This window comes from Urocampus carinirostris, chromosome 6, assembly GCF_059441175.1.
Source record: "Urocampus carinirostris isolate Australia breed hairy pipefish chromosome 6, RoL_Ucar_1.0, whole genome shotgun sequence".
In the NCBI taxonomy this organism is placed as follows: Eukaryota; Metazoa; Chordata; class Actinopteri; order Syngnathiformes; family Syngnathidae; genus Urocampus; species Urocampus carinirostris.
The window spans coordinates 46,482,996-46,501,021 of NC_142354.1; the positions used below are offsets into that span (position 1 = coordinate 46,482,996).

An 18,026-nucleotide genomic window follows, 5' to 3' on the forward strand; every position below is an offset into this window, starting at 1 on the left:
ACAATTATCTTGGGGCGACACGTTGCCGCCATTTCAGGTCCTGCAGTCCGATAACGTTGCTCGTAGAAACTAAAGGATAACATTCAACTCATGTGAGATTTACTTTTAATATTTGTCGCCTCTGTTTTGTATCGTCGTTGTTTTTATTTTATTTTATTGCACATTGTCCAGTTTCGACGTTAATCCCAGTGGCTTGGCGCAACAGTTGGCCGCCATTTCAGGTTCCTCTTGTAAGTGGCTTGGGGCGACATGTAAGTCATTGTTGCTCATAGAAGCAGGGCCGATTTGAGTTTTAGAGCTTTAAGGGGTGCTGGGCACCCGTATCGAGGGTGGGCGACCTACGGCAAGACGAACACAAATGAATATTACAACACATTCAACTCCAAAAATACTGCATATACAGTACAATAATTATACTGAGGAAATAGTCTTTTAATACTACTGTAAAAACACTACAAAGTGCTGTGAAATAAAAGTACAGTAATACTATAAAAACACAACTGCAGATATAAAATAAAAATACGACAACATCAATACCAAAACAACTACAGTATTACTACAGATGTACTATAACAGGTCTACGATGGAAAATACTACAACATATGACAACAGAAATGATACAAAAAGACTTGTACATAAATATTACAACAGAAGTCCTACAACAATGCTACAAAAGGAAATAGTGTTATAATACTCGTGTAAAACACGACTAAATATTACAAAATAAAACTACAGTACTGCACTACACAGAAATATTACAAAAGGACTACTGCAGAAGTAATAAAGTAATGCTTTTTTTAATACTGCATTGCACGCTTTATGAAAGAATACCCCAAACTTTTGATGACAATTATTTCAGAACAACTCAAGAGAGACCTAAACCTACCTCCCTCGACCCGGACTCCTTGGAGCCAACGAGGGACATCGCCTGATCACTTCCACAACAAGGTGGCGCTACTCTAGGTAGGAATTGGATTCTTTCTTTCCTCCTGACTGTGGATTGCACAACACGTGCTCGTGAATTGTCTAAGGTGGACGGCATTGAAAATTTTTTTTTTTTTGAATGATGGTTCGTACTAGCGCTTGAAATACTTGGAGAATGTTTGAAGGTTAATGTGGTGTTTTCATGGTTCGAATTTCTTAGGTAGAATTTTTGTTGTAACGGTGGCGTTTTTGTAGTATTATTGTAGTTGTATTTTTGTAACGTTTCTATTGTCATATAGCAGCATACCTGTCAACCTCCACGGCTCTATGCCTGTACAAACTGTCGTATTTTACCGCACCAAATACAAAATAACCGTACGCAGTATTGTTTCAAAATGGCGCATGATGGGAAATCTCCAGGCGGCAGACGCATGCGCACAGTAGCATCAAACCGCTCGCTTCGTTTGCAACAAAAAAAAAACGATACGGAGGATAGAGGCTACTGCGGCGACCTGACTTGATTTGATATGCCGTTTGGTGATAGTCGGTGTATACCCATAATTGACAAATTTTCTGTACAGATTTTCTTGTACGTCGTACATGTCTTGAAATGCATAATAAACATACTTTGTATGGCAAAAACGTACAGGTTGACAAGTATGTATTAGTAATTTTTCTGTTTTATATTTTTTTGTGCAGTATTTCGGTTGTTTTTTTTTATACAAAAAAGTATAATTGTTTTATTTATTTAATATTTCTCTAATAGTATTTTTGTAGTATTTCCATTGTAATCATTCTGTAGTAGTTTTTTTGTGTTTCAGTATAACTTTAGTGCTATTTTTGGTAGTGTTTCTGTAGTAGTCTCTTGTATTACTCTAGTGTAATTTTTGTCAGTGGTGTTTCCCCCACCCTGATCTAGCGTATTGCTGAGCCGCTATTCTGTATTTGCGATTGGTGTTGCTTTAGCTCCCTCTTGTGGTCACTTGAGTCAAGTGTCGGGCCTTTCAATGCATCCACGTCTCATTTGTTGAACGGAAGTGTCTATTCGGGGTAAAGCAAAGTCTTCTTTGTAAGTTGTATCGACATCAAAGTCTCAATGACGGATTAGATGCACAAATTGCAGGCAAACTTAAAATAGTATGCATAAAAGTAGAAAGAACACAAGCGCACTCTAAGTACCGCGAAAATGATGATATGGCGCGCCCTGGTGGTCATTCTTGGTAAGTGTAATGTGGTTTTTTTGTACTGGATATGTCTCCGTTGTTAGGGTTAAGGTTTTTGGTTGTGGTTGGGGGGATAGGTTTAGGGTTATGGTTTAGGGATTTGGGTTGGGGGTTAGGTTTAGGGGTTAGGGTTAGAGGGTTTAGGGTTTAAGGGTTAGGGTTATTCTGTATTTGTGATTGGTGTCGCTTTAGCTCCCTCTTGTGGTCACTTGAAATATGGCATCCACGTCTAGGCTGTCGCTTTAGCTCCCTCTTGTGGTGACTTGAAATAATGCATCCACTTCTAGGCTGTCGTTTGAGCTCCCTCTTGTGGTGACTTGAAATAATGCATCTATGTCTAGGCTGTCGCTTTAGCTCCCTCTTGTGGTGACTTAAAATAATGCATCCACTTCTAGGCTGTCGCTTTAGCTCCCTCTTGTGGTGATTTGAAATTATGCATCCACGTCTAGGCTTTTGCTTTAGCTCCCTCTTGTGGTCACTTGTAATAATGCATCCACTTCTAGGCTGTCGCTTTAGCTCCCTCTTGTGGTCATTTGAAATACTGCATCTACGTCTAGGCTTTTGCTTGAGCTCCCTCTTGTGGTCACTTGTAATATTGCATCCATTTTTAGGCTGTCGCTTCAGCTCCCTCTTGTGGTGACTTGAAATAATGCATCCACTTCTAGGCTGTCGCTTGAGTTCCCTCTTGTGGTCACTTGAAATAATGCATCCACGTCTAGGCTGTCGCTTTAGCTCCCTCTTGTGGTTACTTGTAATAAAGCATCCACTTCTAGGCTGTCGCTTTAGCTCCCTCTTGTGGTGACTTGAAATAATGCATCTACGTCTAGGCTGTCGCTTTAGCTCCCTCTTGTGGTCACTTGTAATAATGCATCCATTTTTAGGCTGTCGCTTCAGCTCCCTCTTGTGGTGACTTGAAATAATGCATCCACTTCTAGGCTGTCACTTTAGCTCCCTCTTGTAATAATGCATCCACTTCTAGGCTGTCGCTTTACTCCCTCTTGTGGTGACTTGAAATAATGCATCTACGTCTAGGCTGTCGCTTTAGGGTTAGGGTTAGGGTTAGGTTTTTGAGGCAATCTTACTTTCCCAAGGTCCCTCAAAAATTTTTTTTGGGGTTCTTGGGAAACCAAGTCTTATTAGCACTGGTCATTCAGGAAATTGGAGCGTTTCTTGTCTTACCTGCGTTCGTTTAGTCCATCTGGGAAGAGAGTGTTTTTTTTCCTATCCAGCCTTTTTCTGGGTTAGGGGGTTAGGGGGTTAGGGTTAGGTTTTTGAGGCAATCTTACTTTCCCAAGGTCCCTCAAAAATTTTTTTTTGGGGTTCTTGGGAAACCAAGTCTTATTAGCACTGGCCATTCAGGGGGTTAGGGTTAGGGTTAGGGTTAGGGTTAGGAAGCAATCTTACTTTCTCAAGGTCCCCCCAAAAAATTTTTTTTGGAAGGTCCTTGGGAAGCTGGAGCGTTTCTCACCTGCGTTCGTTTAGTCCATCTGGGAAAAGAGTGTTAAGTCTTTCTATCCAGTGTCTTTCTGCCCTGCGTCTTTCCCTTTGATTCCAATTGCTATTTGTTTGCAGGCCCCATATTTCTAAAGCCTGTAGTCCATGTTGAATGAAGTGGGCGACAAGATGTGTATTATTTTGTCTAATATTCCTAATGTTGTAAATGTGTTGCGCTAATCTACATCTGATAGAATTTCCTGTCTCTCCTATATATTTAATGTCACAGTGTTTACACTTTATGACATATATACAGTTTTCCGTAGTAGGTGTGATTGTTTGTTTAATTAGGTAGTTTGTGTTGGTGACGGTGTTCCTAACTGTGGTGGCTTGTTTGTAGAATGTGGGGCCCTGCGTTTGTGTTATGTTGATTTCTGGTAATTTACTTTTTACTAAGTAGTCTTTTAGGTTTTTGTTTCTTTTAAAGGCTGAGATGATTTTGTAATCTTGGATTATGTCTGTGTTCTGTAGTGTCTGGTTTATATTTTGTCTAATTTTTCTATTAGCATTTTGGCTAAATTCTGAGTAGGTACTTATTAGGGGGATAATTTTCTGTGTGTCCCGTTGCCCTGTGGCTAAAAATGTTTTACGGACTTGCCTGAGGAACGATCTAGAGTATCCTCTTGGTCGCAGTGCCTTGAAAAGGGTTTGGGTGGCCTTTTCAAAGTCCGTACGTTGCGAGCAGATTCTGTGGAATCTGAGCAACTGTGATTTTATTAAGCCTCTGTAGGTGTGCTTTGGATGAAGGCTGTTTTTGTGTAAGAGTGCATGTGTGTCTGTGTCTTTAAAGAAGACCTTTGTGTCTAAAGTTTGTGTTTGAGTGAATGAGGGTCCCTTATAAGTAGTTGTGTCTAGAAAATCTATCTGGTGGTCATTTGTGGAGTGTTTGACCGTAATTGTACTATGGTGTGTGTTGAGCATTTCTATGAATTTTTGAAATTCTTCTTTGCTATGTGTCCACGTTCCCCAAATGTCATCTAAGTACCTAAAATAATTGGTGGGTAGTTTGTCGCATTTTTCAAAAGCTGTTTCCTCCCAATGCGCCATGTAAATGTCAGCATAGGCAGGTGCAAACTTTTTACCCATGGCTGTGCCACTGATCTGTAAGTAGAATTCCTTGTTGAATTCAAAGTCGTTCCTAGTGAGGTTAATTTCTAGGAGTTGTATTAGTACTGTGTCTGGGCGTTTGTCGTCCGGGTATTTTTCCATCCAGCGCTTTACTGCTGTTAACCCTGCGACCGTGTTTATGTTTGTGTAGAGGCTATCTATGTCTATGGTAAATAAGATTGTTTCCTGCGTTATTTTAATCTGTTTTATTTTGTTTACGAAATCATATGTATCTTTAATGTAGCTATTATGTTTTGTGGATAGTGGAGTGAGAAAGTGGTCTATGTACTCCGCGATCCTGTAGGATTCGCTGCCACAGTCTGAGACGATAGGTCTTCCTGTCGGCACTTCATACGGAATAGTCCACGTTAGTGGTGATTTGTGTATTTTAGGTAGCAGGTAAAATCTACGGGGTCTGGCTTCCTCTTCCCCTATTAGGTAGCGTTTTTGTTTTTTAGTTATATATTCATTTTCTAGAAGTGTTTGTAGGATATCTTCTATTTTCTGGGCTGTTTCTGGATATATTGGTTTTGTTAATTTCTTATAATGTGACGTATTGTTTAATTGTCTGTGTGCTTCATATATATATTGTGTTCTGTCTAGGATAACTATTGCACTACCCTTGTCCGCTGGTTTAATAACTATCTGTTTGTTGTTAGCTAATTGAAAGAGGGCTTCACATTCTCCTCTGCTAAGGTTATCTTTGTCTCTGTGAGGGTTAGGGTTAGGGTTAGGGTTAGGGTTAGGGTTAGGGTTAGGGTTAGGGTTAGGGTTAGGGTTAGGGTTAGGGTTAGGGTTAGGGTTAGGGTTAGGGTTAGGGTTAGGGTTAGGGTTAGGGTTAGGGTTAGGGTTAGGGTTAGGGTTAGGGTTAGGTTAGGAAGCAATCTTGATTTCTCAAGGTCCCCCCGAAAATTTTTGGGAGGTCCTTGGGAAACCAAGTCTCTGCACTGGCCATCATGGAAGCTGGAGCGTTTCTCACCTGCGTTCGTTTAGTCCATCTGGGAAAAGAGTGTTAAGTCTTTCTATCCAGTGTCTTTCTGCCCTGCGTCTTTCCTTTTGATTCCAATTGCTATTTGTTTGCAGGCCCCATATTTCTAAAGCCTGTAGTCCATGTTGAATGAAGTGGGCGACAAGATGTGTATTATTTTGTCTAATATTCCTAATGTTGTAAATGTGTTGTGCTAATCTACATCTGATAGAATTCCCCGTCTCCCCTACATATTTAATGTCACAGTGTTTACACTTTATGACATATATACAGTTTTCCGTAGTAGGTGTGATTGTTTGTTTAATTAGGTAGTTTGTGTTGGTGACGGTGTTCCTAACTGTGGTGGCCTTTTTGTAGAATGTGGGGCCCTGCGTTTGTGTTATGTTGATTTCTGGTAATTTACTTTTTACTAGGTAGTCTTTTAGGTTTTTGTTTCTTTTAAAGGCTGAGATGATTTTGTAATCTTGGATTATGTCTGTGTTCTGTAGTGTCTGGTTTACATTTTGTCTAATTTTTCTATTAGCATTTTGGCTAAATTCTGAGTACGTACTTATTAGAGGGATAATTTTTTGTGTGTCCCGTTGCCCTGTGGTTAAAAATGTTTTACGGACTTGCCTGAGGAACGATCTAGAGTATCCTCTCGGTCCCAGTGCCTTGAACAGGGTTTGGGTGGCCTTTTCAAAGTCCGTACGTTGCGAGCAGATTCTGTGGTACCTGAGCAACTGTGATTTTATTAAGCCTCTGTAGGTGTGCTTTGGATGAAGGCTGTTTTTGTGTAAGAGTGCATGTGTGTCTGTGTCTTTAAAGAAGACCTTTGTGTCTAAAGTTTGTGTTTGGGTGAATGAGGGTCCCTTATAAGTAGTTGTGTCTAGAAAATCTATCTGGTGGTCATTTGTGGAGTGTTTGACCGTAATTGTACTATGGTGTGTGTTGAGGATTTCTATCCATTGTTGAAATTCCTCTTTGCTATGTGTCCACGTTCCCCAAATGTCATCTAAGTACCTAAAATAATTGGTGGGTAGTTTGTCGCATTTTTCAAAAGCTGTCTCCTCCCAATGTGCCATGTAGATGTTAGCATAGGCAGGTGCAAATTTTTTGCCCATGGCTGTACCACTGATCTGTAAGTAGAATTCCTTGTTGAATTCAAAGTCGTTCCTAGTGAGGTTAATTTCTAGGAGTTGTATTAGTTCTGTGTCTGGGCGTTTGTCGTCCGGGTATTTTTCCATCCAGCGCTTTACTGCTGTTAACCCTGCGACCGTGTTAATGTTTGTGTAGGGTTAGGGTTAGGGTTAGGGTTAGGGTTAGGGTTAGGGTTAGGGTTAGGGTTAGGGTTAGGGTTAGGGTTAGGGTTAGGGTTAGGGTTAGGGTTAGGGTTAGGGTTAGGGTTAGGGTTAGGGTTAGGGTTAGGGTTAGGGTTAGGGTTAGGGTTAGGGTTAGGGTTAGGGTTAGGGTTAGGTTAGGAAGCAATCTTGATTTCTCAAGGTCCCCCCGAAAATTTTTGGGAGGTCCTTGGGAAACCAAGTCTCTGCACTGGCCATCATGGAAGCTGGAGCGTTTCTCACCTGCGTTCGTTTAGTCCATCTGGGAAAAGAGTGTTAAGTCTTTCTATCCAGTGTCTTTCTGCCCTGCGTCTTTCCTTTTGATTCCAATTGCTATTTGTTTGCAGGCCCCATATTTCTAAAGCCTGTAGTCCATGTTGAATGAAGTGGGCGACAAGATGTGTATTATTTTGTCTAATATTCCTAATGTTGTAAATGTGTTGTGCTAATCTACATCTGATAGAATTCCCCGTCTCCCCTACATATTTAATGTCACAGTGTTTACACTTTATGACATATATACAGTTTTCCGTAGAAGGTGTGATTGTTTGTTTAATTAGGTAGTTTGTGTTGGTGACGGTGTTCCTAACTGTGGTGGCCTTTTTGTAGAATGTGGGGCCCTGCGTTTGTGTTATGTTGATTTCTGGTAATTTACTTTTTACTAGGTAGTCTTTTAGGTTTTTGTTTCTTTTAAAGGCTGAGATGATTTTGTAATCTTGGATTATGTCTGTGTTCTGTAGTGTCTGGTTTACATTTTGTCTAATTTTTCTATTAGCATTTTGGCTAAATTCTGAGTACGTACTTATTAGAGGGATAATTTTTTGTGTGTCCCGTTGCCCTGTGGTTAAAAATGTTTTACGGACTTGCCTGAGGAACGATCTAGAGTATCCTCTCGGTCCCAGTGCCTTGAACAGGGTTTGGGTGGCCTTTTCAAAGTCCGTACGTTGCGAGCAGATTCTGTGGTACCTGAGCAACTGTGATTTTATTAAGCCTCTGTAGGTGTGCTTTGGATGAAGGCTGTTTTTGTGTAAGAGTGCATGTGTGTCTGTGTCTTTAAAGAAGACCTTTGTGTCTAAAGTTTGTGTTTGGGTGAATGAGGGTCCCTTATAAGTAGTTGTGTCTAGAAAATCTATCTGGTGGTCATTTGTGGAGTGTTTGACCGTAATTGTACTATGGTGTGTGTTGAGGATTTCTATCCATTGTTGAAATTCCTCTTTGCTATGTGTCCACGTTCCCCAAATGTCATCTAAGTACCTAAAATAATTGGTGGGTAGTTTGTCGCATTTTTCAAAAGCTGTCTCCTCCCAATGTGCCATGTAGATGTTAGCATAGGCAGGTGCAAATTTTTTGCCCATGGCTGTACCACTGATCTGTAAGTAGAATTCCTTGTTGAATTCAAAGTCGTTCCTAGTGAGGTTAATTTCTAGGAGTTGTATTAGTTCTGTGTCTGGGCGTTTGTCGTCCGGGTATTTTTCCATCCAGCGCTTTACTGCTGTTAACCCTGCGACCGTGTTAATGTTTGTGTAGAGGCTATCTATGTCTATGGTAAATAAGATTGTTTCCTGCGTTATTTTAATCTGTTTTATTTTGTTTACAAAATCATATGTATCTTTAATGTAGCTATTATGTTTTGTGGATAGTGGAGTGAGGAAGTGGTCTATGTATTCCGCGATCCTGTAGGATTCGCTGCCACAGTCTGACACAATAGGTCTTCCTGTCGGCACTTCATACGGAATAGTCCACGTTAGTGGTGATTTGTGTATTTTAGGTAGCAGGTAAAATCTACGGGGTCTGGCTTCCTCTTCCCCTATTAGGTAGCGTTTTTGTTTTTTAGTTATATCTTCATTTTCTAGAAGTGTTTGTAGGATATCTTCTATTTTCTGGGCTGTTTCTGGGTATATTGGTTTTGTTAATTTCTTATAATGTGACGTATTGTTTAATTGTCTGTGTGCTTCATATATATATTGTGTTCTGTCTAGGATAACTATTGCACTACCCTTGTCCGCTGGTTTAATAACTATCTGTTTGTTGTTAGCTAATTGAAAGAGGGCTTCACAGGGTTAGGGTTAGGGTTAGGGTTAGGGTTAGGGTTAGGGTTAGGGTTAGGGTTAGGGTTAGGGTTAGGGTTAGGGTTAGGGTTAGGGTTAGGGTTAGGGTTAGGGTTAGGGTTAGGGTTAGGGTTAGGGTTAGGGTTAGGGTTAGGGTTAGGGTTAGGGTTAGGGTTAGGGTTAGGGTTAGGGTTAGGGTTAGGGTTAGGGTTAGGGTTAGGGTTAGGGTTAGGGTTAGGGTTAGGGTTAGGGTTAGGGTTAGGGTTAGGGTTAGGGTTAGGGTTAGGGTTAGGGTTAGGGTTAGGGTTAGGGTTAGGGTTAGGGTTAGGGTTAGGGTTAGGGTTAGGGTTAGGGTTAGGGTTAGGGTTAGGGTTAGGGTTAGGGTTAGGGTTAGGGTTAGGGTTAGGGTTAGGGTTAGGGTTAGGGTTAGGGTTAGGGTTAGGGTTAGGGTTAGGGTTAGGGTTAGGGTTAGGGTTAGGGTTAGGGTTAGGGTTAGGGTTAGGGTTAGGGTTAGGGTTAGGGTTAGGGTTAGGGTTAGGGTTAGGGTTAGGGTTAGGGTTAGGGTTAGGGTTAGGGTTAGGGTTAGGGTTAGGGTTAGGGTTAGGGTTAGGGTTAGGGTTAGGGTTAGGGTTAGGGTTAGGGTTAGGGTTAGGGTTAGGGTTAGGGTTAGGGTTAGGGTTAGGGTTAGGGTTAGGGTTAGGGTTAGGGTTAGGGTTAGGGTTAGGGTTAGGGTTAGGGTTAGGGTTAGGGTTAGGGTTAGGGTTAGGGTTAGGGTTAGGGTTAGGGTTAGGGTTAGGGTTAGGGTTAGGGTTAGGGTTAGGGTTAGGGTTAGGGTTAGGGTTAGGGTTAGGGTTAGGGTTAGGGTTAGGGTTAGGGTTAGGGTTAGGGTTAGGGTTAGGGTTAGGGTTAGGGTTAGGGTTAGGGTTAGGGTTAGGGTTAGGGTTAGGGTTAGGGTTAGGGTTAGGGTTAGGGTTAGGGTTAGGGTTAGGGTTAGGGTTAGGGTTAGGGTTAGGGTTAGGGTTAGGGTTAGGGTTAGGGTTAGGGTTAGGGTTAGGGTTAGGGTTAGGGTTAGGGTTAGGGTTAGGGTTAGGGTTAGGGTTAGGGTTAGGGTTAGGGTTAGGGTTAGGGTTAGGGTTAGGGTTAGGGTTAGGGTTAGGGTTAGGGTTAGGGTTAGGGTTAGGGTTAGGGTTAGGGTTAGGGTTAGGGTTAGGGTTAGGGTTAGGGTTAGGGTTAGGGTTAGGGTTAGGGTTAGGGTTAGGGTTAGGGTTAGGGTTAGGGTTAGGGTTAGGGTTAGGGTTAGGGTTAGGGTTAGGGTTAGGGTTAGGGTTAGGGTTAGGGTTAGGGTTAGGGTTAGGGTTAGGGTTAGGGTTAGGGTTAGGGTTAGGGTTAGGGTTAGGGTTAGGGTTAGGGTTAGGGTTAGGGTTAGGGTTAGGGTTAGGGTTAGGGTTAGGGTTAGGGTTAGGGTTAGGGTTAGGGTTAGGGTTAGGGTTAGGGTTAGGGTTAGGGTTAGGGTTAGGGTTAGGGTTAGGGTTAGGGTTAGGGTTAGGGTTAGGGTTAGGGTTAGGGTTAGGGTTAGGGTTAGGGTTAGGGTTAGGGTTAGGGTTAGGGTTAGGGTTAGGGTTAGGGTTAGGGTTAGGGTTAGGGTTAGGGTTAGGGTTAGGGTTAGGGTTAGGGTTAGGGTTAGGGTTAGGGTTAGGGTTAGGGTTAGGGTTAGGGTTAGGGTTAGGGTTAGGGTTAGGGTTAGGGTTAGGGTTAGGGTTAGGGTTAGGGTTAGGGTTAGGGTTAGGGTTAGGGTTAGGGTTAGGGTTAGGGTTAGGGTTAGGGTTAGGGTTAGGGTTAGGGTTAGGGTTAGGGTTAGGGTTAGGGTTAGGGTTAGGGTTAGGGTTAGGGTTAGGGTTAGGGTTAGGGTTAGGGTTAGGGTTAGGGTTAGGGTTAGGGTTAGGGTTAGGGTTAGGGTTAGGGTTAGGGTTAGGGTTAGGGTTAGGGTTAGGGTTAGGGTTAGGGTTAGGGTTAGGGTTAGGGTTAGGGTTAGGGTTAGGGTTAGGGTTAGGGTTAGGGTTAGGGTTAGGGTTAGGGTTAGGGTTAGGGTTAGGGTTAGGGTTAGGGTTAGGGTTAGGGTTAGGGTTAGGGTTAGGGTTAGGGTTAGGGTTAGGGTTAGGGTTAGGGTTAGGGTTAGGGTTAGGGTTAGGGTTAGGGTTAGGGTTAGGGTTAGGGTTAGGGTTAGGGTTAGGGTTAGGGTTAGGGTTAGGGTTAGGGTTAGGGTTAGGGTTAGGGTTAGGGTTAGGGTTAGGGTTAGGGTTAGGGTTAGGGTTAGGGTTAGGGTTAGGGTTAGGGTTAGGGTTAGGGTTAGGGTTAGGGTTAGGGTTAGGGTTAGGGTTAGGGTTAGGGTTAGGGTTAGGGTTAGGGTTAGGGTTAGGGTTAGGGTTAGGGTTAGGGTTAGGGTTAGGGTTAGGGTTAGGGTTAGGGTTAGGGTTAGGGTTAGGGTTAGGGTTAGGGTTAGGGTTAGGGTTAGGGTTAGGGTTAGGGTTAGGGTTAGGGTTAGGGTTAGGGTTAGGGTTAGGGTTAGGGTTAGGGTTAGGGTTAGGGTTAGGGTTAGGGTTAGGGTTAGGGTTAGGGTTAGGGTTAGGGTTAGGGTTAGGGTTAGGGTTAGGGTTAGGGTTAGGGTTAGGGTTAGGGTTAGGGTTAGGGTTAGGGTTAGGGTTAGGGTTAGGGTTAGGGTTAGGGTTAGGGTTAGGGTTAGGGTTAGGGTTAGGGTTAGGGTTAGGGTTAGGGTTAGGGTTAGGGTTAGGGTTAGGGTTAGGGTTAGGGTTAGGGTTAGGGTTAGGGTTAGGGTTAGGGTTAGGGTTAGGGTTAGGGTTAGGGTTAGGGTTAGGGTTAGGGTTAGGGTTAGGGTTAGGGTTAGGGTTAGGGTTAGGGTTAGGGTTAGGGTTAGGGTTAGGGTTAGGGTTAGGGTTAGGGTTAGGGTTAGGGTTAGGGTTAGGGTTAGGGTTAGGGTTAGGGTTAGGGTTAGGGTTAGGGTTAGGGTTAGGGTTAGGGTTAGGGTTAGGGTTAGGGTTAGGGTTAGGGTTAGGGTTAGGGTTAGGGTTAGGGTTAGGGTTAGGGTTAGGGTTAGGGTTAGGGTTAGGGTTAGGGTTAGGGTTAGGGTTAGGGTTAGGGTTAGGGTTAGGGTTAGGGTTAGGGTTAGGGTTAGGGTTAGGGTTAGGGTTAGGGTTAGGGTTAGGGTTAGGGTTAGGGTTAGGGTTAGGGTTAGGGTTAGGGTTAGGGTTAGGGTTAGGGTTAGGGTTAGGGTTAGGGTTAGGGTTAGGGTTAGGGTTAGGGTTAGGGTTAGGGTTAGGGTTAGGGTTAGGGTTAGGGTTAGGGTTAGGGTTAGGGTTAGGGTTAGGGTTAGGGTTAGGGTTAGGGTTAGGGTTAGGGTTAGGGTTAGGGTTAGGGTTAGGGTTAGGGTTAGGGTTAGGGTTAGGGTTAGGGTTAGGGTTAGGGTTAGGGTTAGGGTTAGGGTTAGGGTTAGGGTTAGGGTTAGGGTTAGGGTTAGGGTTAGGGTTAGGGTTAGGGTTAGGGTTAGGGTTAGGGTTAGGGTTAGGGTTAGGGTTAGGGTTAGGGTTAGGGTTAGGGTTAGGGTTAGGGTTAGGGTTAGGGTTAGGGTTAGGGTTAGGGTTAGGGTTAGGGTTAGGGTTAGGGTTAGGGTTAGGGTTAGGGTTAGGGTTAGGGTTAGGGTTAGGGTTAGGGTTAGGGTTAGGGTTAGGGTTAGGGTTAGGGTTAGGGTTAGGGTTAGGGTTAGGGTTAGGGTTAGGGTTAGGGTTAGGGTTAGGGTTAGGGTTAGGGTTAGGGTTAGGGTTAGGGTTAGGGTTAGGGTTAGGGTTAGGGTTAGGGTTAGGGTTAGGGTTAGGGTTAGGGTTAGGGTTAGGGTTAGGGTTAGGGTTAGGGTTAGGGTTAGGGTTAGGGTTAGGGTTAGGGTTAGGGTTAGGGTTAGGGTTAGGGTTAGGGTTAGGGTTAGGGTTAGGGTTAGGGTTAGGGTTAGGGTTAGGGTTAGGGTTAGGGTTAGGGTTAGGGTTAGGGTTAGGGTTAGGGTTAGGGTTAGGGTTAGGGTTAGGGTTAGGGTTAGGGTTAGGGTTAGGGTTAGGGTTAGGGTTAGGGTTAGGGTTAGGGTTAGGGTTAGGGTTAGGGTTAGGGTTAGGGTTAGGGTTAGGGTTAGGGTTAGGGTTAGGGTTAGGGTTAGGGTTAGGGTTAGGGTTAGGGTTAGGGTTAGGGTTAGGGTTAGGGTTAGGGTTAGGGTTAGGGTTAGGGTTAGGGTTAGGGTTAGGGTTAGGGTTAGGGTTAGGGTTAGGGTTAGGGTTAGGGTTAGGGTTAGGGTTAGGGTTAGGGTTAGGGTTAGGGTTAGGGTTAGGGTTAGGGTTAGGGTTAGGGTTAGGGTTAGGGTTAGGGTTAGGGTTAGGGTTAGGGTTAGGGTTAGGGTTAGGGTTAGGGTTAGGGTTAGGGTTAGGGTTAGGGTTAGGGTTAGGGTTAGGGTTAGGGTTAGGGTTAGGGTTAGGGTTAGGGTTAGGGTTAGGGTTAGGGTTAGGGTTAGGGTTAGGGTTAGGGTTAGGGTTAGGGTTAGGGTTAGGGTTAGGGTTAGGGTTAGGGTTAGGGTTAGGGTTAGGGTTAGGGTTAGGGTTAGGGTTAGGGTTAGGGTTAGGGTTAGGGTTAGGGTTAGGGTTAGGGTTAGGGTTAGGGTTAGGGTTAGGGTTAGGGTTAGGGTTAGGGTTAGGGTTAGGGTTAGGGTTAGGGTTAGGGTTAGGGTTAGGGTTAGGGTTAGGGTTAGGGTTAGGGTTAGGGTTAGGGTTAGGGTTAGGGTTAGGGTTAGGGTTAGGGTTAGGGTTAGGGTTAGGGTTAGGGTTAGGGTTAGGGTTAGGGTTAGGGTTAGGGTTAGGGTTAGGGTTAGGGTTAGGGTTAGGGTTAGGGTTAGGGTTAGGGTTAGGGTTAGGGTTAGGGTTAGGGTTAGGGTTAGGGTTAGGGTTAGGGTTAGGGTTAGGGTTAGGGTTAGGGTTAGGGTTAGGGTTAGGGTTAGGGTTAGGGTTAGGGTTAGGGTTAGGGTTAGGGTTAGGGTTAGGGTTAGGGTTAGGGTTAGGGTTAGGGTTAGGGTTAGGGTTAGGGTTAGGGTTAGGGTTAGGGTTAGGGTTAGGGTTAGGGTTAGGGTTAGGGTTAGGGTTAGGGTTAGGGTTAGGGTTAGGGTTAGGGTTAGGGTTAGGGTTAGGGTTAGGGTTAGGGTTAGGGTTAGGGTTAGGGTTAGGGTTAGGGTTAGGGTTAGGGTTAGGGTTAGGGTTAGGGTTAGGGTTAGGGTTAGGGTTAGGGTTAGGGTTAGGGTTAGGGTTAGGGTTAGGGTTAGGGTTAGGGTTAGGGTTAGGGTTAGGGTTAGGGTTAGGGTTAGGGTTAGGGTTAGGGTTAGGGTTAGGGTTAGGGTTAGGGTTAGGGTTAGGGTTAGGGTTAGGGTTAGGGTTAGGGTTAGGGTTAGGGTTAGGGTTAGGGTTAGGGTTAGGGTTAGGGTTAGGGTTAGGGTTAGGGTTAGGGTTAGGGTTAGGGTTAGGGTTAGGGTTAGGGTTAGGGTTAGGGTTAGGGTTAGGGTTAGGGTTAGGGTTAGGGTTAGGGTTAGGGTTAGGGTTAGGGTTAGGGTTAGGGTTAGGGTTAGGGTTAGGGTTAGGGTTAGGGTTAGGGTTAGGGTTAGGGTTAGGGTTAGGGTTAGGGTTAGGGTTAGGGTTAGGGTTAGGGTTAGGGTTAGGGTTAGGGTTAGGGTTAGGGTTAGGGTTAGGGTTAGGGTTAGGGTTAGGGTTAGGGTTAGGGTTAGGGTTAGGGTTAGGGTTAGGGTTAGGGTTAGGGTTAGGGTTAGGGTTAGGGTTAGGGTTAGGGTTAGGGTTAGGGTTAGGGTTAGGGTTAGGGTTAGGGTTAGGGTTAGGGTTAGGGTTAGGGTTAGGGTTAGGGTTAGGGTTAGGGTTAGGGTTAGGGTTAGGGTTAGGGTTAGGGTTAGGGTTAGGGTTAGGGTTAGGGTTAGGGTTAGGGTTAGGGTTAGGGTTAGGGTTAGGGTTAGGGTTAGGGTTAGGGTTAGGGTTAGGGTTAGGGTTAGGGTTAGGGTTAGGGTTAGGGTTAGGGTTAGGGTTAGGGTTAGGGTTAGGGTTAGGGTTAGGGTTAGGGTTAGGGTTAGGGTTAGGGTTAGGGTTAGGGTTAGGGTTAGGGTTAGGGTTAGGGTTAGGGTTAGGGTTAGGGTTAGGGTTAGGGTTAGGGTTAGGGTTAGGGTTAGGGTTAGGGTTAGGGTTAGGGTTAGGGTTAGGGTTAGGGTTAGGGTTAGGGTTAGGGTTAGGGTTAGGGTTAGGGTTAGGGTTAGGGTTAGGGTTAGGGTTAGGGTTAGGGTTAGGGTTAGGGTTAGGGTTAGGGTTAGGGTTAGGGTTAGGGTTAGGGTTAGGGTTAGGGTTAGGGTTAGGGTTAGGGTTAGGGTTAGGGTTAGGGTTAGGGTTAGGGTTAGGGTTAGGGTTAGGGTTAGGGTTAGGGTTAGGGTTAGGGTTAGGGTTAGGGTTAGGGTTAGGGTTAGGGTTAGGGTTAGGGTTAGGGTTAGGGTTAGGGTTAGGGTTAGGGTTAGGGTTAGGGTTAGGGTTAGGGTTAGGGTTAGGGTTAGGGTTAGGGTTAGGGTTAGGGTTAGGGTTAGGGTTAGGGTTAGGGTTAGGGTTAGGGTTAGGGTTAGGGTTAGGGTTAGGGTTAGGGTTAGGGTTAGGGTTAGGGTTAGGGTTAGGGTTAGGGTTAGGGTTAGGGTTAGGGTTAGGGTTAGGGTTAGGGTTAGGGTTAGGGTTAGGGTTAGGGTTAGGGTTAGGGTTAGGGTTAGGGTTAGGGTTAGGGTTAGGGTTAGGGTTAGGGTTAGGGTTAGGGTTAGGGTTAGGGTTAGGGTTAGGGTTAGGGTTAGGGTTAGGGTTAGGGTTAGGGTTAGGGTTAGGGTTAGGGTTAGGGTTAGGGTTAGGGTTAGGGTTAGGGTTAGGGTTAGGGTTAGGGTTAGGGTTAGGGTTAGGGTTAGGGTTAGGGTTAGGGTTAGGGTTAGGGTTAGGGTTAGGGTTAGGGTTAGGGTTAGGGTTAGGGTTAGGGTTAGGGTTAGGGTTAGGGTTAGGGTTAGGGTTAGGGTTAGGGTTAGGGTTAGGGTTAGGGTTAGGGTTAGGGTTAGGGTTAGGGTTAGGGTTAGGGTTAGGGTTAGGGTTAGGGTTAGGGTTAGGGTTAGGGTTAGGGTTAGGGTTAGGGTTAGGGTTAGGGTTAGGGTTAGGGTTAGGGTTAGGGTTAGGGTTAGGGTTAGGGTTAGGGTTAGGGTTAGGGTTAGGGTTAGGGTTAGGGTTAGGGTTAGGGTTAGGGTTAGGGTTAGGGTTAGGGTTAGGGTTAGGGTTAGGGTTAGGGTTAGGGTTAGGGTTAGGGTTAGGGTTAGGGTTAGGGTTAGGGTTAGGGTTAGGGTTAGGGTTAGGGTTAGGGTTAGGGTTAGGGTTAGGGTTAGGGTTAGGGTTAGGGTTAGGGTTAGGGTTAGGGTTAGGGTTAGGGTTAGGGTTAGGGTTAGGGTTAGGGTTAGGGTTAGGGTTAGGGTTAGGGTTAGGGTTAGGGTTAGGGTTAGGGTTAGGGTTAGGGTTAGGGTTAGGGTTAGGGTTAGGGTTAGGGTTAGGGTTAGGGTTAGGGTTAGGGTTAGGGTTAGGGTTAGGGTTAGGGTTAGGGTTAGGGTTAGGGTTAGGGTTAGGGTTAGGGTTAGGGTTAGGGTTAGGGTTAGGGTTAGGGTTAGGGTTAGGGTTAGGGTTAGGGTTAGGGTTAGGGTTAGGGTTAGGGTTAGGGTTAGGGTTAGGGTTAGGGTTAGGGTTAGGGTTAGGGTTAGGGTTAGGGTTAGGGTTAGGGTTAGGGTTAGGGTTAGGGTTAGGGTTAGGGTTAGGGTTAGGGTTAGGGTTAGGGTTAGGGTTAGGGTTAGGGTTAGGGTTAGGGTTAGGGTTAGGGTTAGGGTTAGGGTTAGGGTTAGGGTTAGGGTTAGGGTTAGGGTTAGGGTTAGGGTTAGGGTTAGGGTTAGGGTTAGGGTTAGGGTTAGGGTTAGGGTTAGGGTTAGGGTTAGGGTTAGGGTTAGGGTTAGGGTTAGGGTTAGGGTTAGGGTTAGGGTTAGGGTTAGGGTTAGGGTTAGGGTTAGGGTTAGGGTTAGGGTTAGGGTTAGGGTTAGGGTTAGGGTTAGGGTTAGGGTTAGGGTTAGGGTTAGGGTTAGGGTTAGGGTTAGGGTTAGGGTTAGGGTTAGGGTTAGGGTTAGGGTTAGGGTTAGGGTTAGGGTTAGGGTTAGGGTTAGGGTTAGGGTTAGGGTTAGGGTTAGGGTTAGGGTTAGGGTTAGGGTTAGGGTTAGGGTTAGGGTTAGGGTTAGGGTTAGGGTTAGGGTTAGGGTTAGGGTTAGGGTTAGGGTTAGGGTTAGGGTTAGGGTTAGGGTTAGGGTTAGGGTTAGGGTTAGGGTTAGGGTTAGGGTTAGGGTTAGGGTTAGGGTTAGGGTTAGGGTTAGGGTTAGGGTTAGGGTTAGGGTTAGGGTTAGGGTTAGGGTTAGGGTTAGGGTTAGGGTTAGGGTTAGGGTTAGGGTTAGGGTTAGGGTTAGGGTTAGGGTTAGGGTTAGGGTTAGGGTTAGGGTTAGGGTTAGGGTTAGGGTTAGGGTTAGGGTTAGGGTTAGGGTTAGGGTTAGGGTTAGGGTTAGGGTTAGGGTTAGGGTTAGGGTTAGGGTTAGGGTTAGGGTTAGGGTTAGGGTTAGGGTTAGGGTTAGGGTTAGGGTTAGGGTTAGGGTTAGGGTTAGGGTTAGGGTTAGGGTTAGGGTTAGGGTTAGGGTTAGGGTTAGCGGTTAGGGTTAGGGTTAGGGTTAGGGTTAGGGTTAGGGTTAGGGTTAGGGTTAGGGTTAGGGTTAGGGTTAGGGTTAGGGTTAGGG

At 45.1% G+C, this 18,026-nt stretch overlaps 1 protein-coding gene across 1 annotated transcript; it reads right to left on the minus strand.

The window, feature by feature from the left end:
* Nucleotides 1-292: 292 nt before the first annotated feature.
* Nucleotides 293-6,962, minus strand: LOC148364907 (uncharacterized). Its single transcript, XM_088339120.1, has 3 exons — nt 6,848-6,962; nt 4,240-5,095; nt 293-338 (listed from the first exon to the last, which is right to left on the minus strand). Exons 1-3 carry the CDS (start codon nt 6,960-6,962, stop codon nt 293-295), a joined length of 1,017 nt encoding a protein of 338 aa, XP_088195246.1.
* Between the last annotated feature and the right edge of the window lie 11,064 nt (nt 6,963-18,026).